This window comes from Ictalurus punctatus, chromosome 15 (assembly GCF_001660625.3).
Source record: "Ictalurus punctatus breed USDA103 chromosome 15, Coco_2.0, whole genome shotgun sequence".
Lineage (NCBI taxonomy): Eukaryota > Metazoa > Chordata > Actinopteri > Siluriformes > Ictaluridae > Ictalurus > Ictalurus punctatus.
The window spans coordinates 7,165,001-7,185,774 of NC_030430.2; the positions used below are offsets into that span (position 1 = coordinate 7,165,001).

The window sequence follows — 20,774 nt, forward strand, 5'->3', positions numbered from 1 at the left end:
GTGGGAGTGGGGTGGGGGTTGGGGGAGTCAAACACACTCGTTAACACCGGGTGATGTCTCTCCATGGTAGGATTTCTGTTTTGTTTTTTTGTTTGTTTTATTGTATATTGTAAATATTAATGAACGTAGACTAATGTCAAGTCTAAGAGCTAAAGCCAATCCCAAATAACAGTCTCGTATTAATAACAGCCCTTAAATAAGAAGTGTCAAGCAAAGGGATTCATCTTTAATTTCTCCCTCCTGAACAGAAACTCGATTCAGTCGTTAAAAACGTCCAAAAGGGTTGATCTTTTAGTTTGAACTGGTATGTAAAAAGAAAATATTGTAGAAATTGTGTTTGTTTTTATAAAATTCTTTTTTAATAACGTTTATATTGCAAAGAAAATTATTTTCTGCCCCCCCCCACCCCCCAGATTCTCTTCCAAAGACCAGCCCAGACGTGCAATTAATTATTACTTAAAACATTCATTCTGCCAAAATAAAAAAATTAAAAAATGAAATACACTGAGTTTGTAGTTTATTCAGTATACAGATTAAACTACCAATTCAGTGTCTAATTCCTGAGCCTTTACTTGAGAAGGAAAGTATATACAGTATTTTGTTTTCCTCCCTCATGACCACCCAATATTAGGGTAAAATGTTAAGACAGTTGCACCACTTAAGAACCCAGAAATCTTTTCATTTTGTTTTGCTCTCCTTTTTAAAGCAGGTTTAGGCTGAATAAGAATTCTCCATTCTGGTACAACATATAACATATAAGGTTAGATGTGTTTATATCGCCTTCCTGCAAAAGGTTTGTCCCCGTGCAGCTGGATCTGGAGGATAAGGGAAAAGGGTCTAATAAATAAATAGAAAATAAATAAATAAATAAATATGGCAAATTAACCAGCTTTATTGAATGTTCTGAAAAGTAAATGCAAAGCTGTTATTATTGTAATTTACCCTCTGTGAGAATTTTTTTTTCTTTTTTTCTTTTTTTTTTACTCGCTGCCTGAAGAATGGTTTTTATTTTTATTTTTATTTTGTTTTTGGTTAATTTCCTTTGAGAAACGACTTGGCCACGGTGTTGCATGGAGTGGGTAATGGTATTTGCACTTGAAATTGTTTATGCTCATGTAAAAATGTCTGGATTTTGTATTGTCTTTTTAAATGAAAGGAATTGGTGTTCATACAAACAGTGGTCTTGTTTGTTTTCTTCCGCTGCAGGACCTGCAATACCTGCAGGAATTAAAAGGACACAATTATAAGTTAAATACCTGACACCTCATCATCACCAAGCTCCCAGACAGGTAGTGAGGCCTGACTTTAGAAACTATTACCTCAAACCTCCTGCTGAGGTCAGGGCAAGTAACACGTGATGAGAAAGTGGGAAGACAAAAACCTCTGTGGTGTCTCTCATTTAAAATATTAAAAAAATTATCTCTTCTTTATTGTAATTTTACTCACGCCACTCTAACACCATTACATCTGTTCAAACTTCATTAAAGCTGTGATTAATATACCTACATCGATGATTTGTTAGGTTTCATTGCAAAACACTGTTGGTAAAGTTTAAAGCAAACACACAAGTCATCTTGTGGCTGAATTAATTAATGACTAACATTTTGAACTCATTATTTAAAAAACAAAACAAAAAAAAACAACTAACCAATAAATAGATAAATAATGATTATGTGTAAATGGAATTACACAACAATTACACTGACAAACATTTCATATAATCTTTAGCAACCTTGAGTTACATTTATAACAAATACAGCACAAAAAAACATCAGAATAAAGACAAAATATCTCTCTCTCTCTCTCTCTCTCTCTCTATATATATATATATATATATATATGTGTGTGTGTATGTATGTATGTATATATGTATGTGTATATATATATATATATATATATATATATATATATATATATATATATATATATATATATAAAATGTATATATGTGTATATATTAAATTATAGTATTGGCATTGGGTTTTTTTTGTTTTTTTTTTTGGGGGGGGGGGGGGGGGGGGTCTGGGGTACTTTTCTATCAGAAGTCCATTTGTAAAATAACTAACCAACCAGCTAGCTAGCTAACTAACTAACTAAATAACAAACTGAGTCATTAAATTAATAAATAAAACTGAAACATGAAAATTGTAATGGCTTATTAGCAAACTTTATTAAATGTTCCAAAAAAATAAAAGATCTGGATTTTGTATATTCTTTGTAAATGAAACTAATTATACAGCAACATATATTAAGAGATTAACATTCAGATTAACATTCATAGTAATAAACTGCAGACACTTATGTGTTACTTATGTAATAGAAAATCCCAACAACAGGTAATACCATTAAAATCCAACATACTGTATATATGCATAAGAATGTTGTCTTTTGGTGATAGTATTAGACAAATTAGAAGGTGGAATGTGTCATTTTTGAACATCCTTTAAATCTGTTTTACAAAATAACCCAGCTGAAAAAAAACAATAGAAACCATCACAGAAATTCTAATGGTCTCCATTACAAATACCATTACAGACCATCATCTAACCATCAAAACCATTACCATTAATGGTATCCACTAGACATTATCATGCCACAAATATAGGGCAACAAATTACCAATAGAGACCCACAGGGACCATTACAGATTCCATTAAAACCAACACAATTCCCATTATAACCATTAAAACCATTACAAATTCTGTGAGGTTTTCCATAGTTTTTTTCAGCAGGTAAGATTTCCATAACGGAAAAGAGTCCTGCTCCAGGTACAAATACAAGTACAGAAATCCCGCTCCAACAATTTTAATAATTTATTAACAGATATAAGAGATTGTGATATGAAAATATAAGGTTTCAGAATCAAGAAATCTCACGTATGTACACACAACTCAATATATTTAGTAATATTATTTATTTAAAGACAAGTGATAAAAATTCAGCTAGACGGCAGTTTAACCAATATGTAATTTATTATATCAAATATTACTATAATTTTAGCATTATAACAATGTTAATGATCAATGTGCTTCTTAGGTGTCACAGAAAATCGATGAAGAAAGCTTATGTATTACGTATCCCAGATGAGAAGTTAGTGCTGTGGTCTTGTTTTCAGCAAAGTCCCTCTGCGAATCTGAAAATTATGTAGAAAATGAAACGATAAAAATTAAAGGAAAGGTCTTTAAAAGTAAAACAAATTAGGGTTGAAGAAAGGATTGAAAATGGAGGATATTACTCAAACTAGAGAGACAACATGAGAGTCCAGAACAAAAGTGACATTAAGGCACAAAAATACAGGTCCAGTTTCTTATATAAAGTGTCCATTCTCCATCCATCCATCTTCTACCGCTTACTCCTTTTCAGTGTCACTGGGAACCTGGAGCCTATCCCAGGGAGCATTGGGTTCACCCTGGACAGGGTGCCAGTCCATCGCAGGGCACACTCATACACCCATTCATACACTATGGACACGCCAATCAGCCTACCATGCATGTCTTTGGACTGGGGGAGGAAACAGGAGTACCCGGAGGAAACTCCCGCCACACGGGGAGAACATGCAAACTCCGCACACACAGGGCAGGACTCAAACCCCGGACCCTGGAGGTGTGAGGCGAACGTGCTAATTCACAAGATATATTTCTATCAGAACACGGACTCTAAATTCGTTTGTTGGGCTGAGTCACAACCTTCATCATGGGCCTGACGTTATTGATGTTTATGTAATAAAAGGAAAGTGTACCATTTTCTGCATTCAGGAAGTCTTGGCTCCCAGTGTCCATCTGCCCCACAGGTGATGATGTCAGGGCCGATTAATCTCCATCCTGGGTTGCATTTGAATGTCACCTTGCTCCCGGAATGGTATCGAGGCCTTGTCCCAGAAACTATTAATCCAGACATCACGTCAGGGGCAGGGCAGGTAACAACTAAAAGACACAAAGGAATTTTATGATGGAACAAATCTAAAAGTATTGCGTTTAGAAAAATACACGCAAACATTTGAGTGGGACTGTGATATTATTACGAATAACATTGTGAATGTACGCCATAAATGTAGCAAACTTACGGTATTATTTATAATCATATTTTTTGTTGTGGTGTGCAAATTGTATTAAACTGTAACTATACTGAAAGACATGTCAGGTGTATATGTAATCTTTAGCGTTAATATATACATAAATACAGCATATAAAAACATCTAAATTCATAAGGGGTTGGGTCATTAGCAAAACAAAACACAAAAGTTCAGAATATGAAACTTTAAATTAAAAAAGAAAATGACAGCAGACTCTGAATGACTCTCTGATGGTAGAGTACTGGAAGCATGATGTGTACTGCCTTGTGCTAACCGTCACACCGAGGAGCTGGAGCACTCCATGTACCATCTTCAGTGCAGATGATGTCTGAAGCGCCGATCAATGTGCCAAAGCGACATCTGTATGACGCCATGTAACCATATTTTATTATTCCACTTGTGTCTAAAAATAGGTCTGCATCTGGCACCATTGGAGGCTCAGGGCACTGGAGAGCTGTAAAAGATCCACACCGTTTATTGCATTTCAGCAATAAATAAGCACACACATTTAAGTCATGAAAATTTCTGTTTATTAACCCTGGATATAATTACTGCTGCAGAAATGCACTGAATGCACTTGATCATAATTAAGCATTTAGTATTGAACACTTGCATTTTTAGTTTTGAGAAAAAGAATAAACTGCACAATTGCAACCTCTAGAAGCTCACGTACAACACAACTTATAGTTTACTTTTTTGTCATTTGGAGCTTGTAGCTTGGGGCATTATCCAGCATTCACACTAGCAAGTGATAAAGTCACAAACGACCCGTGAACTGAGACTGTCACCAATTTACACGCATCCATTTTGAAGCAATAAAGATGAACTTTCATTGCTGAGGTTGCCTACCCTCACACACAGGTACTCTGTTGTCCCATCCATTTTCTCTGCAATGTCTCTCAGCCTCGCCGACTAGGTGGTACCTACACACACAAATCAACAAAATTCATCATGAGATGGGGACTAAAAAGAAGAAAAAAAACCCGCAAATCTGATGCAAATCTGACTGTCTTTGTACGTGGTAAAAAAATATAGCAATTAAAAGTAAGTACGCTTAAGAAGCAGCTAAAAATAATATAACAAGGCGACAAAAATCAAGTACAAATAAATGTACACTAAGAACTGCGACATTTAAAGCAACAGCCATGCCCCCTTACACAGAAACCCACCCTTTCCCTTACAAAAATGTTATATGTTGCTATACCTACTATTATTATTATTATTATTGAATTAAGATGTTATGTTATGTAAAAGATGTTTTTATATTATGTTGTAATGTAATGTGTAATGTAAAGTGTTAAAACTATAAACTAATCTATTTATCCATAAAATAATGTTCCATCGTGCATCAAGCCTTACCCTTCGTCACAGCTGGCCGTAGCTGTGTCCCCGAACGAAGAGCCTGTGTAGTGATAACGTCCGTTTATAATCTCGCCGGCCGAGCCACATTTTCTCTCTTTAAACCAGAAAGACATAGCGATGTGTTAAACCATGCACAAAATATGGAATACTTCCACTTCCTGTTTGTAATATCACTCTGGTAATGCAGTACGCTGTACCTGTAATCCGTCATATGACCATGTACTTTATGACTGTACGATTGTACACAGTACAATAGCGCTGTTAATTTCTTCATTCCGATGGGTCAGAAATTGTTGATTAATTTTCTATAACAGCAGCTTTAATAATCACAGGTTTATATCAAATACACTATAGTTTCTATTCTGTAAAGACACGTTAATGTAATATTTATTGAAGGAGTCTCCGGTGGCAGAACTTTGTAACAGTCAGAGGTTTACTTTAAGTTTAATTTGTGTAAACTTTTATGTTTTCCAACAATGTAAACTTTTATGTTTTCCAACAATGTAAAGATGTTGGATGTAAACATTAAAAAATTATTTTTTATAGCTGTTATAATGTAAGTGATAATAGGAACTAACTTGGACCTTCATAGACCTTCCACAACATTAAAAGTAACTATAAACTGATTAAAAACGGATGATGTGTCGTTCTTTAATGAATACAAAATTGCTGTAGTATAAAAGGACTTAAAACACTTCAGGACATGCTGTTAGTGACCAATAATTAACTTTGTTGTTGATTATTATCATCAGCATCAAGTGCCTCTGTGAAACCCTGAAATTACAGAATTACATACGTACAACAAATAAATAAATTACAAAATTACAAGAACAAGGAAAATAGCGTGAAAAAGCCACATACTTTCACATATCATCTCCAACTCAGTCCACTGGCCGTTCCTGCAGTATATGGTGCTCGGTCCTCGGACCATGCGGTAGCCGTGATTACATCTGAAACGCACGGCAGTGTTGGGCTCGTAGTGTCTCAGGTTAATGAGCTCGGTGTGGGCATGAGGGAAGTACGGCGGAGGCTGGCATTTCCCTGTAGGACAATTCAAATGGACTTCTCACATACACATTCCTCTGTTTGTACATTTCATATATTAGCCACTGAATTAAAATGAACTCTAAACAGTCTTGAGATTAGCAGAAGTACCTCCAGTAAAACGACATTCCGGCCTTCCCAGCCATTGGCCGTCTGCTCCACATGTGATGACCTGTGGTGAGCCAATCAGCTCGAAGCCTTCCTTACAGGAGATGGTGGCCTGTTCTCCGACTTCATACTCTATCTCGTATCCGTCCTGTCCGCTGCTGTTCGGCACGGCTGGGGGCGGGCATGTGACCCGTACGAGCTCTGCTAGCACACAGAGCAAAAGGTAAACCACAATACTGAACTGTACAATTATTATACAGTCAATCTAAAAGAGTCTTACCCTCTTCACAGGTGGGTAGAGCTGGAGTCCAGGAGCTGTTTGCTCCACACGTGACGACACTCGGCCCTCTGAGGCGGTACCCATCATTGCAGCTGATGCTAACAGTTGTGTTGAACCTTAGACGGCCAGTGTTTATTTTACCATTGCCCATGGTAAATCTCTCACATTTGATCGCTACAAACAGTTAAGAAATATACAGTAAGACATTTTGTAACCTCTGTCTGAATCAAACTGATTAATTTCGAAGATAAAAATTGGAACTGTACAAGATTTTTTTTTTTTTTTAAAACTCCAAAGTTTTTGTAAATATTATTTAAACTGGATCAAATTAAAGTATTATTCAAAGAGGACTGGATTACCAGAATTGCAGTATACCTGTTAATGGTGTCTTAGTTGAAGTATGTCAGTTAATGCTGTTAAGGACATCTTTAGTAATGATTAATCCCCTACTACAAGAAACCTAGGAGCATCTGTCTTCCAGATGTACGAATGGTCATCACACTAAATATTCCATACATCCTACATACACCTAATTTTATTTATTACTTATTGTATTAGCTAATACCTGGCTTGGGTTTGGCAAGAGATGACATAAAGGACATTCTGGAGTTATATCCTATAGGATATAACACAATCTTTGCCAACATCTTGATTCACACAGAGTATACATTAACTGTTTATTTTATAGAAGCTAAAAAATGGTGTGATCTTTTCAAACACGTACACGCACAGTCCATAAAAAAATGACTGACGTGACGGATTCAGAAAAGACTAAAATCCCTGAGGTAATAATTACATGGATAACAATTACCCCACCTAACATGTGAAACTAATCCAGGACGTAAGATAATTGAGATGATGCATTGGGTATTTTGAAATGAATGTCATTACTGTACTGCTCTAAAATGACTGAGTCGGTACTAATACATGAGTATTAACTTTGAAAGGTTGAGACGTTGCCCGAACATTTAAGCAGATATTACTCTAAAACAGAATTTAGTTGAGGATTCTTCTTGACTTACGTTGACACTTCACATCACTAGGTTTCCACTGTCCATTGCTCTTACACTGGAGTATACTGCTATTGTCTTGTAGCCGGAAGCCAAGATTGCAGGAGTAGGATAAGGTGTCTCCGGGTTTATATGTGTGCTTGGTTCCGTCATACGTAGCTTTATCTTTTTTCTGGGGTAGTGGACATGTTTTTCCTCCGCTAGGGTCTGCGGAGGTAGTGATTGGAGATGAAGTCTGAGGGACTACAGAGAAAGAGTCACGAGAGAAAGAAAGAGAGAGAGTGAAGAGGCAGAGGATGAGGGAGTTAAACAGAGAGACTCAAAGAATCGTACCATCATTTAAGTATCATTTTATTATTTAGCTCTGGGTGATTCTGGAAAATGACACTTTGCCCCAAAAAACCTCTGATTTTAAGAACTAGACACAGTGACGTTTCTATTTGCAATAAACAGTAGAGCTATCCAATCGTAACAGTCAGTAGATCCAATCCAGTCAGTAGATCAATCCAATAGCATGGAAGTATGAAATGGTCTTCTCACGCGGAGATTATTGAATACAGACTATTTACGGGTTATTTTTCCAGACAGACAAGCAGAGACTGATATTTTACTTTAAACTGGATTACAGTACTTAACACTAGACACTAATGCCTTGTACAGTACAACTTCAGAAAGATCCCACTGTGTTGGCCTGATTAATTAGACTAAGCAAATAGATCCCATTATACATTGGCTGATCCAGTGCATCTGAGGACATTGCCAGTGTATGTACTTTTGTTTTTGTTTTGTTTTTCACCCAAACCTACAGAATCAACACCCACAGCATAGAATAATCTCTTAAGGTTGTTTATTTGTATCAAGGTGAATTTAGGTGATGTATTTACAGTTAAAAAAAAAAAAAAAAAAAAAAAAAAAAAAAAAAAAAAAGGGAAAAAAAAGACATCGGTTTCAGTTTTGGCATCATCATCACATTATTTACTGTTAACAAATGTTTTTAACGAGGATTATTTGAATGTACAGAAAATACAATAATAATAATAATAATAATTAATCTTCTAAATTAAAGGTGGTTGTATTTAGCCAAATATTTACAAGGTCAAAGTAAACAGAAACGACACCAGATCCCCAGGAGACCAGAATTAAAATCGCCTCAGGGCTTGAAGAAGGTCGCGCGCGCCAACGATTTTGTTTTTTTTTTGTCTTTAGCACGAAGGCTAGCGTTTTTACTCACCCACTAGATGCGAGAACACCAAAAACACGCAGGTCCATACCATGACCGCCATATCCAGAGATCTGATGGAGAAGATCGGTTCTTAGAGCCCCTTTAAAGGGATTTGAGGGGGTTAAGTTGCACGGAGGCGTTAACAGAAAGTCCAGCCCTCCGTTAAACACACACACGCACACACACACACACAAGGGCGCTTATTGTTATATCATAGCCCTTAGGTGATCCGTTACCGCCGCCATTTTGTTACGCATTTACCGCTTACTAATTATTTTATCGACATGTTTTTCCTCAGTAAATCATTTTCTGTGGAAAACATGGTGGTTTATTTAGTTATTTAGTATTTCTAAATATTTTAGTAATTTCCAGAGAAATAACATACACTCCTTAATAATTTCTAAACATTAATATATTAATGCCCCATTTAAAGATCACTAAAACACACAAGTAAAAATTTTTTTCTTCCTATTAAATGGCGAAGAGTATATCCACATGCTTAAACATTAAACATAAATAAACACTATAAATAAACTATATTATATACAGTCTGCAATTTATCAGTTACTAGATTGTTATATTGACTAAGTTAGCAATGCATTGTATTTATTTGTCTTCATTTGTGATGGAAAGTACTGTACACTGTATAAACCATTTCCCCCTCATGACCACCCAACATTTGGGTAAAACTTAGGACAGTTGCATAACCTGGGACCCCAGAAATGTTTTCATTTGGTAAATTTTGTCATTTTAAAACAGGTGTAGGCTTTTTTCTTTAGAGAGATCAGTTTTTATAGCCTTCCTGCTAAAGGTGCCCTGCATTTTGTCACAATGCAGCTGAATATAGAGGAAAAATAGACCTACACACACACACACACACACACACACACACACAAAATAAAATACAAAAAACTAGAAACACATTAATAATGTTATGGCAAATTTGCTAACTTTATTGAATGTTCAGATAAATGTCTGGATTTTGAATTGTCTATTTAAACGAAAGTAATTTGTGTCCATACATAAGGCGGCCTTGCTTGACCTCAAAAATAAAACAGACACAAACACAGTGACTTATAATGTAAAAGCAGCGCATTAAAACATCAACATTTGGATTAACGCTTAAAGTGACAACATTCGGACACTTATGTTACTTATATGTAGGAAAAATCCAACAACTGTTTACACCATAAATCCCAACATACAGTATATAAGTATAAGGATGCTGTCTTCTGACCAGTTTTAAACTAATTTGAAGGTGGAAAGTATCATTTTTGTTTTCTGAAAGAAGTTTTTCATGAATTAAAGAAATCCTGCTCCAGGTACAAGTACAACACGCAGCCATATAACAATTTAAAAACAGGTATAAGAGATTGAGAAATGAAAATGTAATATGGTTTCAGAAACAATAAATCTCACATTCATACACAGAATTGAATATATTTTGTAATATTATATTTGTTTGAAGGCCAGTTTTAAAAGATTAAAAGTGCAGCAAGAAAGCATTTTAACTGCTTATTATATTATTATAACATTTAAATTATTAAAATATATTAAATATTATATTTAATGGTATCACTATATGATGTGTGTTTTTTAGAAACATTTCACAGAAAATTCACGAAGAAAGCTTATGTATTACACTTTCCAGATGAGTAGTTATGGCTGTGTTGTTGGTCAGCCAAGTCCCTCAGCGAAAGAAATTTGGAAAATGTGTAAAAGATCAAACGAAAAAATGAAATGAAAGGTATATAAAACTCGAAGGTAAAATCTAATTAGATTTTTAAAGTAAAACGGATTAGAGTTGAAGATATTGCAAATGAATGGACTGAATATACATTTGGCAAGAGGAGAAAATAAAATGGAGGATCTCAGTCAAGCCAGAGAGACAAAATGCCCTTTCACAGATGCAGAGTTACTGATTGTACAAATTGATTGCTCTTACTACCAGAATACACACTGAGGAAGTCTTGGCTTCCAGTGTCCATCTTTCCCACACGTGATCATATCAGGGCCTGATAATCTTCTTCCTGGCCTGCAACGGAATATCACGGAGTTCCCGGACTGGTATCGAAGCCTCATTCCAGAAACTATTAACGCATTCCTGATGATGGGGACAGGGCAGGTAGCAACTAAAAGACATGAGTAAAAAGATATTTTTAGGAAAGGACAAATCTAGTACTCTAATTTGTACTTAATTTGTAATAAGTACTCTTAAAATGATATACATACATACATACATACATATATATATATATATATATATATATATATATATATATATATATACACACACACACACACACACACGCACACACACACACACGCACACACACACACACATAAAAGAGTCATTAATTCTTATTAGGGTTGTATACAAGCTGAAATATCACAATACCATGCAATATTGTGTTAATTCATCATTCAAATCCACAAAATTAACCAAATTTATAGAAACTGTTTACAGAAATCGGTTAGCATAACGTTAGCTCGCTTACTAGCAAACACAGCTACAGTGGTTAGCATTAACAATAGCTCACTTAACAGTAGCAAACAGGAAATCTTTAAAGATTAAGGTAAAGAATATAAGCTAAATGAAGTGTCACTATCCTGTGTCGTTTTAGCGAAAGTAGTGTTAACTGCCGCACGTACTACGTTACTTACAGTACTACTGTATTGACGATGCTATCGTTTAAAAAATACTGTGGCATCGGCAGTATTTTGAAGCTTTAGTATAGCGATACTACGGTAGAACTGGTGTACCGTGCAACCCTACTTCTTATTAATCTAGAGCAAAATGATTGGCAACATAACCTTTTTATGCTTTCTAACTCACTTTTGTACTATTAAAAAATACTGCTTATGGTGTGTAAATTGTGCTGAAACTGTAATTAGATAAACAATTAGATAAGTGCAATTATATAGTTATGTCTATATATAATCTTTAACAACCTGAATCAGACATATACAGCATATAAAAAAAAATCTAAAAACATCTAAATGAGTTGGGACATTAGCAAAAGACTTTTAAAAAAACAAATACGGCAAACTCTGAATGACTCTCTCATGGTAGAATACTGGATCATGATGTGTATTGCCTTGGTTACCTTCACACCGAGGAGCTGGAGCACTCCATGTGCCATCTTCAGTGCAGATGATGTCTGAATCTCCAATCAATGTTCCAAAGCGACATCTGTATGAGGCCACATAACTATATTTTATTATTCCATTTGTGTCAAAAAATAGGTCTGCATGTGGCACCATTGGAGGCTCAGGGCACTGGATAGCTGTAAAAGATACACACAGATGCATTTCAGCAATAAATACACTTGTGTATTTAGGAAATTAACATTTAGCTTATTTAACCCTGAAAGGTATTTAACTCCTAAGCAGATATAACCCTGGATATAATTACTGATGCACAAACGCACTTTTACTATTACAGTGGTTCCTGTATAAATAGACCAATTTCTCTCTACACATCAATAGAAATGTAAGACAATATTAAAATATAACATGGTAACATTTCAAAATATATATCGGCTACTACAATTTATTACCATTTATATCAAAACCACAAATAGTAGAAAAGTGCATTTTCTGGGCGATGTCTTATTGCTTTCTGATGTAAGAGAAAACACTACACGGTGGACTGGAATTGGATATTGATGGTCACCGAGAACAATAGTCATAACTGAGATATCTACAAAAACAGCATGCCTACCCTCACACACAGCTACTCTGCCGTCCCATCCATATGCCCTGCAGTGTCTTTCAGCCACGCCGACCAGGTGGTACCTACACATACAAATCAACAAAATTCATCCTGAGATAGGGACTGAGACTAAGACAGAGCATGTGATGACAATGTTAGTGCATGGTAAATATTACGCCGATAAAAGCAAGCGCATTAAAAAAATCGACAAAAAAATATGTTAGAGACAACAATGCTATAGTACCAGTCCCAAAAAAAAAAAATGTTAAAAGTCATAAGACTGTATAAATGCTTGTTATGCATAAACAAATGTTTACAGTTTAATGATGAGCTGAAAAAATATTAGTACACAAAAGTACAGCTACAGTTTAAATGGTTGATCTTAACAGTTGAACATTTCTCCAGCCACACCCTCTTAACATACAAACTCACTTTAGTGGGTCTTGTATGTTTATTGCTATCTAAAATAGCAATAATATTTGTTGCTATGTTCCCTACAAAAATCAAATCGTAGCTATACATATTATTATTATGATTATTATTATTATTGTTTAAAAATTCTTTTCATCCATAAAATAACGTGCAGTCGTGCATCAAGCCTTACCCTTCGTCACAGCTGGCCGTAGCTGTGTCCCCGAACGAAGAGCCTGTGTAGTGATAACGTCCGTTTATAATCTCGCCGGCCGAGCCACATTTTCTCTCTTTAAACCAGAAAGACATAGCGATGTGTTAAACCATGCACAAAATATGGAATACTTCCACTTCCTGTTTGTAATATCACTCTGGTAATACAGTACGCTATACCTGAAAGCCGTCATATGACCACATAGTTTACAACTTCTCGATTCTGATTGGTCAAAAGTTGTTGATAAATTTTCTCAGACAGTCGTGCAGGTTTACTCACAGGTTCATATTAACGTCCTTGTTCTAATATGTTATCGTTTCAATTCTGTGAGCAGACGTTTATTTAACATTTATGGAAGGAGTCTCCAGTGTCAGAACTTTGTAACAGTCAGCGGTAAAGCTGTAACTAAATTTTCCAACAATGGAAATTCTTCAAACAGATGTTGTTTTAACTTGTTTTAAATTCAAGAAAGAAAAAAGAGAGACTGGTGAGGGAACGACTGTTTATAGTTTTACAACATTAAAAGTAACTATAAACTGATTAAAAAATCAGATGATGTGTCGTTCTTTAATGAATACAAAATTGCTGTAGTATAAAAGGACTTAAAACACTTCAGGACATGCTGTTAGTGACCAATAATTAACTTTGTTGTTGATTATTATCATCAGTATCAAGTGCCTCTGTGAAACCCTGAAATTACAGAATTACATACGTACAACAAATAAATGAATTACAAAATTACAAGAACAAGGAAAATAGCGTGAAAAAAGCCACATACTTTCACATATCATCTCCAACTTGGTCCACTGGCCGTTCCTGCAGTATATGGTGCTCGGTCCTCGGACCATGCGGTAGCCGTGATTACATCTGAAACGCACGGCAGTGTTGGGCTCGTAGTGTCTCAGGTTAATGAGCTCGGTGTGGGCATGAGGGAAGTACGGCGGAGGCTGGCATTTCCCTGTAGGACAATTCAAATGGACTTCTCACATACACATTCCTCTGTTTGTACATTTCATATATTAGCCATTGAATTAAAATGAACTCTAAACAGTCTTGAGATTAGCAGAAGTACCTCCAGTAAAACGACATTCCGGCCTTCCCAGCCATTGGCCGTCTGCTCCACATGTGATGACCTGTGGTGAGCCAATCAGCTCGAAGCCTTCCTTACAGGAGATGGTGGCGTGTTCTCCGACTTCATACTCTATCTCGTATCCGTCCTGTCCGCTGCTGTTGGGCACGGCTGGGGCTGGGCATGTGACCCGTACGAGCTCTGCTAGCACACAGAGCAAAAGGTAAACCACAATACTGAACTGTACAATTATTATACAGTCAATCTAAAAGAGTCTTACCCTCTTCACAGGTGGGTAGAGCTGGAGTCCAGGAGCTGTTTGCTCCACACGTGACGACACTCGGCCCTCTGAGGCGGTACCCAACATCACAGCTGATACTTACTTTCATGTTAAAGGTTATATAACTAAACTTTACTTTACCGTTGGCTATAGAAAATGTCTCACAATTGATCTCTGCAAAGAGAAACATACAAGTAAGACATTTTGTAACCTCTTTCCAAGTTAAACTGATTAATTTGGAAGAATAAAAAGTGGAAAAACAATAGAACATTTAACTGTTAGACCTAAGCTAAATTCCTCCATCTCTTTCATACGCCAATGAGGACGATCTCCAGGCGTCTAAAGGGCTTTTGGGGATCTGTTTTTATTGTTTATATATTGTTTATATAATTTATACATTGTTTATATAATGTTTGTAGTATTGATCAATCCCCATGCTACAAGCAAAATAGGAGTGTCTTTCAGATTTACGCATGGTAATCACACTAAATATTCCATGCATCCTACATACAGAGTATATTTAATCAGATATTACTCCAATATCGAATTCAGTTGAGGATTCCTCTTGACTTACTTTGACAATTTGCATGACTAGGGTTCCACTTGCCAGTTTTCTCACACTGCAGAACGCTGATACTGCCAATCAGCTGGAACCCAAAATTGCACGAGTAGGGTAAGGTCTCTCCGGGTTCATATGTGACCTTTGTTCCATAAAATGTAGCATTTTTATTGTTCTTGAGTAGTGGACACATTACTGGTGTGTCAGAGGCTGAAGAGGCAGAATTAGACACGAGAGGAAAGCAAGAGGGAGGGAAAGAGCGACACAAAGATTCATAGTGTTATTATGGACCAAGAACTTCAGCCTACGAGCATTGTCTCTTGAAGAGAAATAAGATCTCTGTGTTACTGTACACCTTTAGTGCTGAGTGATTCTGGGAAATGGCACCTTGTCCCAAAATTAAGCAAAAGCTGTTTTTCCCCCTGACAGTCACAAGGAACTGGACCAGGTTCCCATTTGAAAGTGGAAACGATTGGTCTATCCAATCGTATCACTTCCTGGTTTTCAGTAGAAATTTGGAGCTCACAAGATTTCACAAGTGTTTTATTCACCACACACTACAAAATAAGAACTGGCCAATGCAGAACAGAACGTTTTAGTTCAAGATTACTTTCCAACACGGTAAACGCAACTGTATCACCATTACAGCACTCAGCAATGATGCCATTATCAAACATGGAAGGTTTAACATGCCTCTTTTCCTCTTGTCAAGCACACTGACACTAGCCATTTGTTTGGTCATGTAAACATCAAAGAATAGTGCTCTCCTCCAAGCGTGTTTAGCCGCCCTGCAACGTTGCAAGAGCAACTGTTCAAGAAAAAAAATAGTGTCTTTTAAACCTCCCAGATAGCAGAATTGGTGGGAATCTGTGCTAATGAAACATGAGAAAATGGGAAAATACTTGTGTGTGTTTGTCTGTTTATGTCATTCTGCACCCGGAAATACTGTGTAATAACCCTAATCCCAAAACCTTAAACCCTAGTTCAACTTCCTGTCATTTTTCTGGATTAAAGCATTTAAGGAGACCCAAATTCTAAAGAACAAAATCCTCACCGGCTATTAAACACATTAGATACAAGAAGTTATTTCTCATTGACTTACAATAATGTGCTGATGTGGATATTCAATAAAAAAATATTGGCTGTTCTGTCACATGATGAAATTAGTATTTGTATTTTTTCATAGTGACGATACACTGAAATAAAAGGTCTCAAATGGTCTTGCTGAGATTATTAAATATGTCGAGGTTAATTCTCAAAAAACACCTGCAGATAGTGCTACATGACACATAACTCCGGTAACACCAACTTTGTGCTGATCGGCTTAATGTGAGGACAGAAAAAACCCTTGAAAGTGCCACTGTGTTGCCCTGATTAGATAGACTGAAAAAAAAATATTTCTATATATTATCAAAATATCATAATATCAAATGTTTACATTAACAGAAATAGCCATGTACGTATACGTTACTGAGGGAAATCCAGTGTTCTGGATGTGACATGGCTGAAACAGTGCTTGGTAGTTACCTGTATTAAACAACTGAAATTTAAACTGAAATAAATTAAAACGTTATGATAATTTAAGGATGACCTCATTCTTGTCTCTGCTTGTTGTAAATACAATGGATACAAGTACTCTAAAAATCAAAAAAAAAAAAATTGAGCATTAACATTGGATCTTACCTACACAAGTAGGAACCGTTCCACTCCATCCGTTAACCAGGCATTCCCTAATGACCTCTCCTTGTAGAACGTAGCTAAAAAAAATGACATCGAACAGCATTGAGAAGTCGTAAGCAAGCTTATTTCATATTAAAAAATGGCAGAAGCATTAATCAGAGATTAAAACTCACATCTTGAGGAAGGTTAGAAAATACACTACTAGTCATAGGTTATTTATTTATTTGAATCACACTCCAGGTTAACGAACATTTTCTGAAACTTGGCCGTTTCATAATAACGACTTGCAGTATCTCACAAAAGTGAGTATACCCCTCACATTTTTGTAAATATTTGATTATATCTTTCATGTGACAACACTGAAGAAATGACACTTTGCTACAATGTAAAGTAGTGAGTGTACAGCTTGTGTAACAGTGTAAATTTGCTGTCCCCTCAAAATAACTCAACACACAGCCATTAATGTCTAAACCGCTAGCAACAAAAGTGAGTACACCCCTAAGTGAAAATGTCCAAATTGGGCCCAATTAGCTATTTTCCCTCCCCGTTGTCATGTGACTTGTTAGTGTTACAAGGTCTCAGGTGTGAATGGGGAGCAGGTGTGTTAAATTTGGTGTCATCGCTTGCACACTCCCTCATATTGGTCACTGGAAGTTCAACATGACACCTAATGGCAAAGAACTCTCTGAGGATCTGAAAAAAAGAATTGTTGCTCTACATAAAGATGGCCTAGGCTATAAGAAGATTGCCAAGACTGATGAATGAGATACAATATCAAGACGACATTATAGAAATTATCACGATACGTGTTTGCAAGAACAACACGACCTAACCTTCGCAGAGTCAGTCAAATTCTGATAACATTCTGATAACGGCGTCTCATATCAGCTTGTTTGGACGGGGATGTGTGAGAAATCAGTTTTCCCTCGGAGCAGGCGAACGTGACAAGTTGTTTGTCAAGGTAAAGTAACCTGAAGAGGCGTTGTAGAATTTCACTTTAATTTCCTTGATTAATTAATGTAAGCCAGCTCTTTCCATTACCCTTCATTGCACACTGCATAGGCTATGTCCTCAAAGGCGTTGCCCGTCTGTATGAATCGCCCGTTCGGTATCTCTCCAGCAGAACCGCACCTTTTCCCTGAGAAAGAGAATAAAAAGCTGAGCGTTTGTGTCTGTGTTTTGGCACTGGAGCTACCTGGCTGATTTAGCTAATACATAATAGATGTTTAGTGTCATTATCTAGCAAACCGCATGTTAAATTCATCTCACAATATTTGTACTAATATCTGTGTTCAAAAGAGCTGCATGTTTTCAGCGGTGTAATCAACATCAAGTCAACATTGGAACAAAGGACTGTCAGGGGAAAGACAATTCATTTCATTACTCAGGAAAGATAGTCCATTAAGTAAAACAAGCTTTCTGGGACACTCAAACACAGCAATGCATGTCCAAATACACATTTTTGTAGAGAGTGATTTGGTGACTCTAACCTGCCCCTAGGTGTGAATGTGGGCGTGGTGCCCTGGGATGCCATTTAAGCGGTATTTATTTGCGTCAAGTTGAATAGTCAGTCGGAGAAATGAACGCAAAATCAAGCAAACTCCGCTATATTCGGAAGAGCTTGTGATTATTCAAAATTACCGCAAATTTTCTGCAGAGTTGGGCCAAAACTCGGCATGTGACATCGTCACAACGTACATTCAGCCAAAGTCCTTTTCGATTCATGTGCGTCGAACATGAATACAGCTACAAAGGTCTCATTTACCAACAAACGTCAATGCGAATGACCTGCAAAACTATTTAGTGCAATTGCGATTTCACCGATTCGAGTAGTTTTCTGCAAAACAAAAAAAGCACACAAAAAAAAAACGTTTGGCCGCAACAACAAAAAAAAACCTCTGCGAAATCCTGTACAGACTGAATAGATAAGATGCTGATTACGTGGCTTAGCATCAAGTAAAACAACACTTTAGTAGTTCTAAAAGTTAAAAAAAATAATAATAAATTACTTATTATTATGTTCATTATTGATTTGGTTTTTATAGATTTTACCCTGTATGATTGGTCACTTGGGTTTAACACAAATGTTAATAACTTATAAAATAAGTGGAGCTTTGTGAAATCTAAAACTGGGTGGAAATAAAAAGCTCCAAGAAGTAGCAAAAACACTATTGTGCACATTTATAAATATAGTTAATGAAATAAATTAAAAGGGTCCCTCTTATTTATAGGGGAAATATTTAATCAGTAAAAATACAATGATGCGACCTCTTTGCAAAGCCAAAATAGTAGGTTACAGTATATCAGAGGTAAAATGGCGCCTAATAGTGTAGAGTACAAAGTGATTTGAGGTGAAGACTGGGTATAGTTATGTTAAAGGTATTGAGTTTGCTGTTTATATATTTAGCTGTCTGAAGTTGTTTAGTTGTTGTTGTTTTGTTAGTAAACACTTACTTTTGCACTGCATCTCCAGAAGACTCCACTCTCCATCCTGACACAAGGAGACGCGCGCGCCGTGGCTGTGCGTGTAGCCGCGCGCACATCTATACATCACTCTGTCTCCGTTATTAAACTCCCGCTTTCCTTTGTACGTTTCCTCCAACAGATTGTCCTGATACACAGTCGGAGAGCCACATTTACTGCCTGTATATGACACTGAGACAGACAGACAGAAAGACACAGCATGAAGTAAACACAGAAACGACACCAAATCCTGAGGAGACGCGATTTAAAAATCGCTCCAGGGCTCGAGGAAGGTCGCGCGCGATTTTAGTTAGCATCCATAGTAACGTTTTTACTCACCCACTAAGTGCGCGGAGAACGCCAAAAACACCCAAGTCCACAACATATCCGCCATTTCAGATCTCTAACTGAATAGATTACACCGGGAGATCGGTTTTGGAACCCGTTAAAGTAATCTGATGTGGTGTAGTTGGACGGAGGCGTATCACAATGTCCAACCCTCCTTTACACTATCTCTCTCTCTCTCACACACACACACACACACACACACTCGCACACTCACACACAGCTCAGTGTGCAATATTAAATAGAGACCCGAGCTTATTATATATAGCCCTCAGCTGATTTGTTATCGTCGCCATGGTAATAACCGATTGAACCAATTGCCTAATATTGTGTAGGTCCCTCTTGTGCCACCTAAAATAGCTCTGACCCGTGGATGCATGGACTCCACAAGACGTCCGAAGGTGTGCTGTGGTACAGTATCTGGCACCAAGACCTTAGTACCAGATCCTTTAAACTTGTTTTTGTCCAGCACATCACACAGATGTTTGATCAGATTGATATCTTGGGAATTTGGAGGCAGAGTCAACACCTCAAACTCACTGTCATGTTCCTCAAACCGTTCCTGAACAATTTCTGCAGTGTAGCAGGGCGTATTGTCCTGCTGAAGGAGGCCACTGCTATTAGGGAATAGTGTTGCCAGGAAGGGGTATACTTGGTCTGCTGCAATGTTTAGGTAGGTGGTACTTGTCAAAGTAACATCCACGTAAATGACAGGACCCAAGGTTTCCCAGTGTAACATTGTTCAGAGCGTCACACTGCTTTGGCCAGCTTGCCTTCTTTCCATAGTGCATCCTGGTGCCATCTCTTCCCCAGGAAAGTGACGCATATGCACCAGGCCATCCACAGTAGCTCTTCTGTGGGATTGGACCAGACGGGCTATCCTTTGCTCCCCACACATATCAATGAGCCTTGGTTGCCCATAAAAATGTCAGAGGTTCACC

General features: G+C 36.9%; 1 protein-coding gene across 1 annotated transcript; it reads right to left on the reverse strand.

Moving 5' to 3' along the window:
- Positions 1-2,145: 2,145 nt before the first annotated feature.
- Positions 2,146-20,316, reverse strand: si:ch73-217n20.1 (complement receptor type 1). The gene is made up of 23 exons (XM_053686360.1): positions 19,828-20,316; positions 19,480-19,680; positions 18,067-18,163; positions 17,029-17,102; positions 15,361-15,555; positions 14,787-14,960; positions 14,510-14,707; positions 14,216-14,395; positions 13,417-13,513; positions 12,822-12,895; positions 12,205-12,384; positions 11,043-11,229; positions 10,252-10,275; positions 9,107-9,168; positions 7,888-8,118; positions 6,866-7,039; positions 6,589-6,786; positions 6,295-6,474; positions 5,431-5,527; positions 4,921-4,994; positions 4,346-4,525; positions 3,739-3,922; positions 2,146-3,132 (listed from the first exon to the last, which is right to left on the reverse strand). Coding segments are annotated over exons 1-23 (3,117 nt in total). The 5' UTR covers positions 19,883-20,316; the 3' UTR covers positions 2,146-3,131.
- Between the last annotated feature and the right edge of the window lie 458 nt (positions 20,317-20,774).

Coding starts and splice junctions, on each gene's coding strand:
- si:ch73-217n20.1 (XM_053686360.1), bottom strand. CDS start 19,882: ATGGCGGATATGTTGTGGACTTGGGTGTTTTTGGCGTTCTCCGCGCAC. Junction 14,961..15,360: donor TAGTCATGCAAATTGTCAAA/GTAAGTCAAGAG, acceptor TTCTCTTTGCAG/AGATCAATTGTGAGACATTT. Junction 14,708..14,786: donor TCTACCCACCTGTGAAGAGG/GTAAGACTCTTT, acceptor GTGTGCTAGCAG/AGCTCGTACGGGTCACATGC.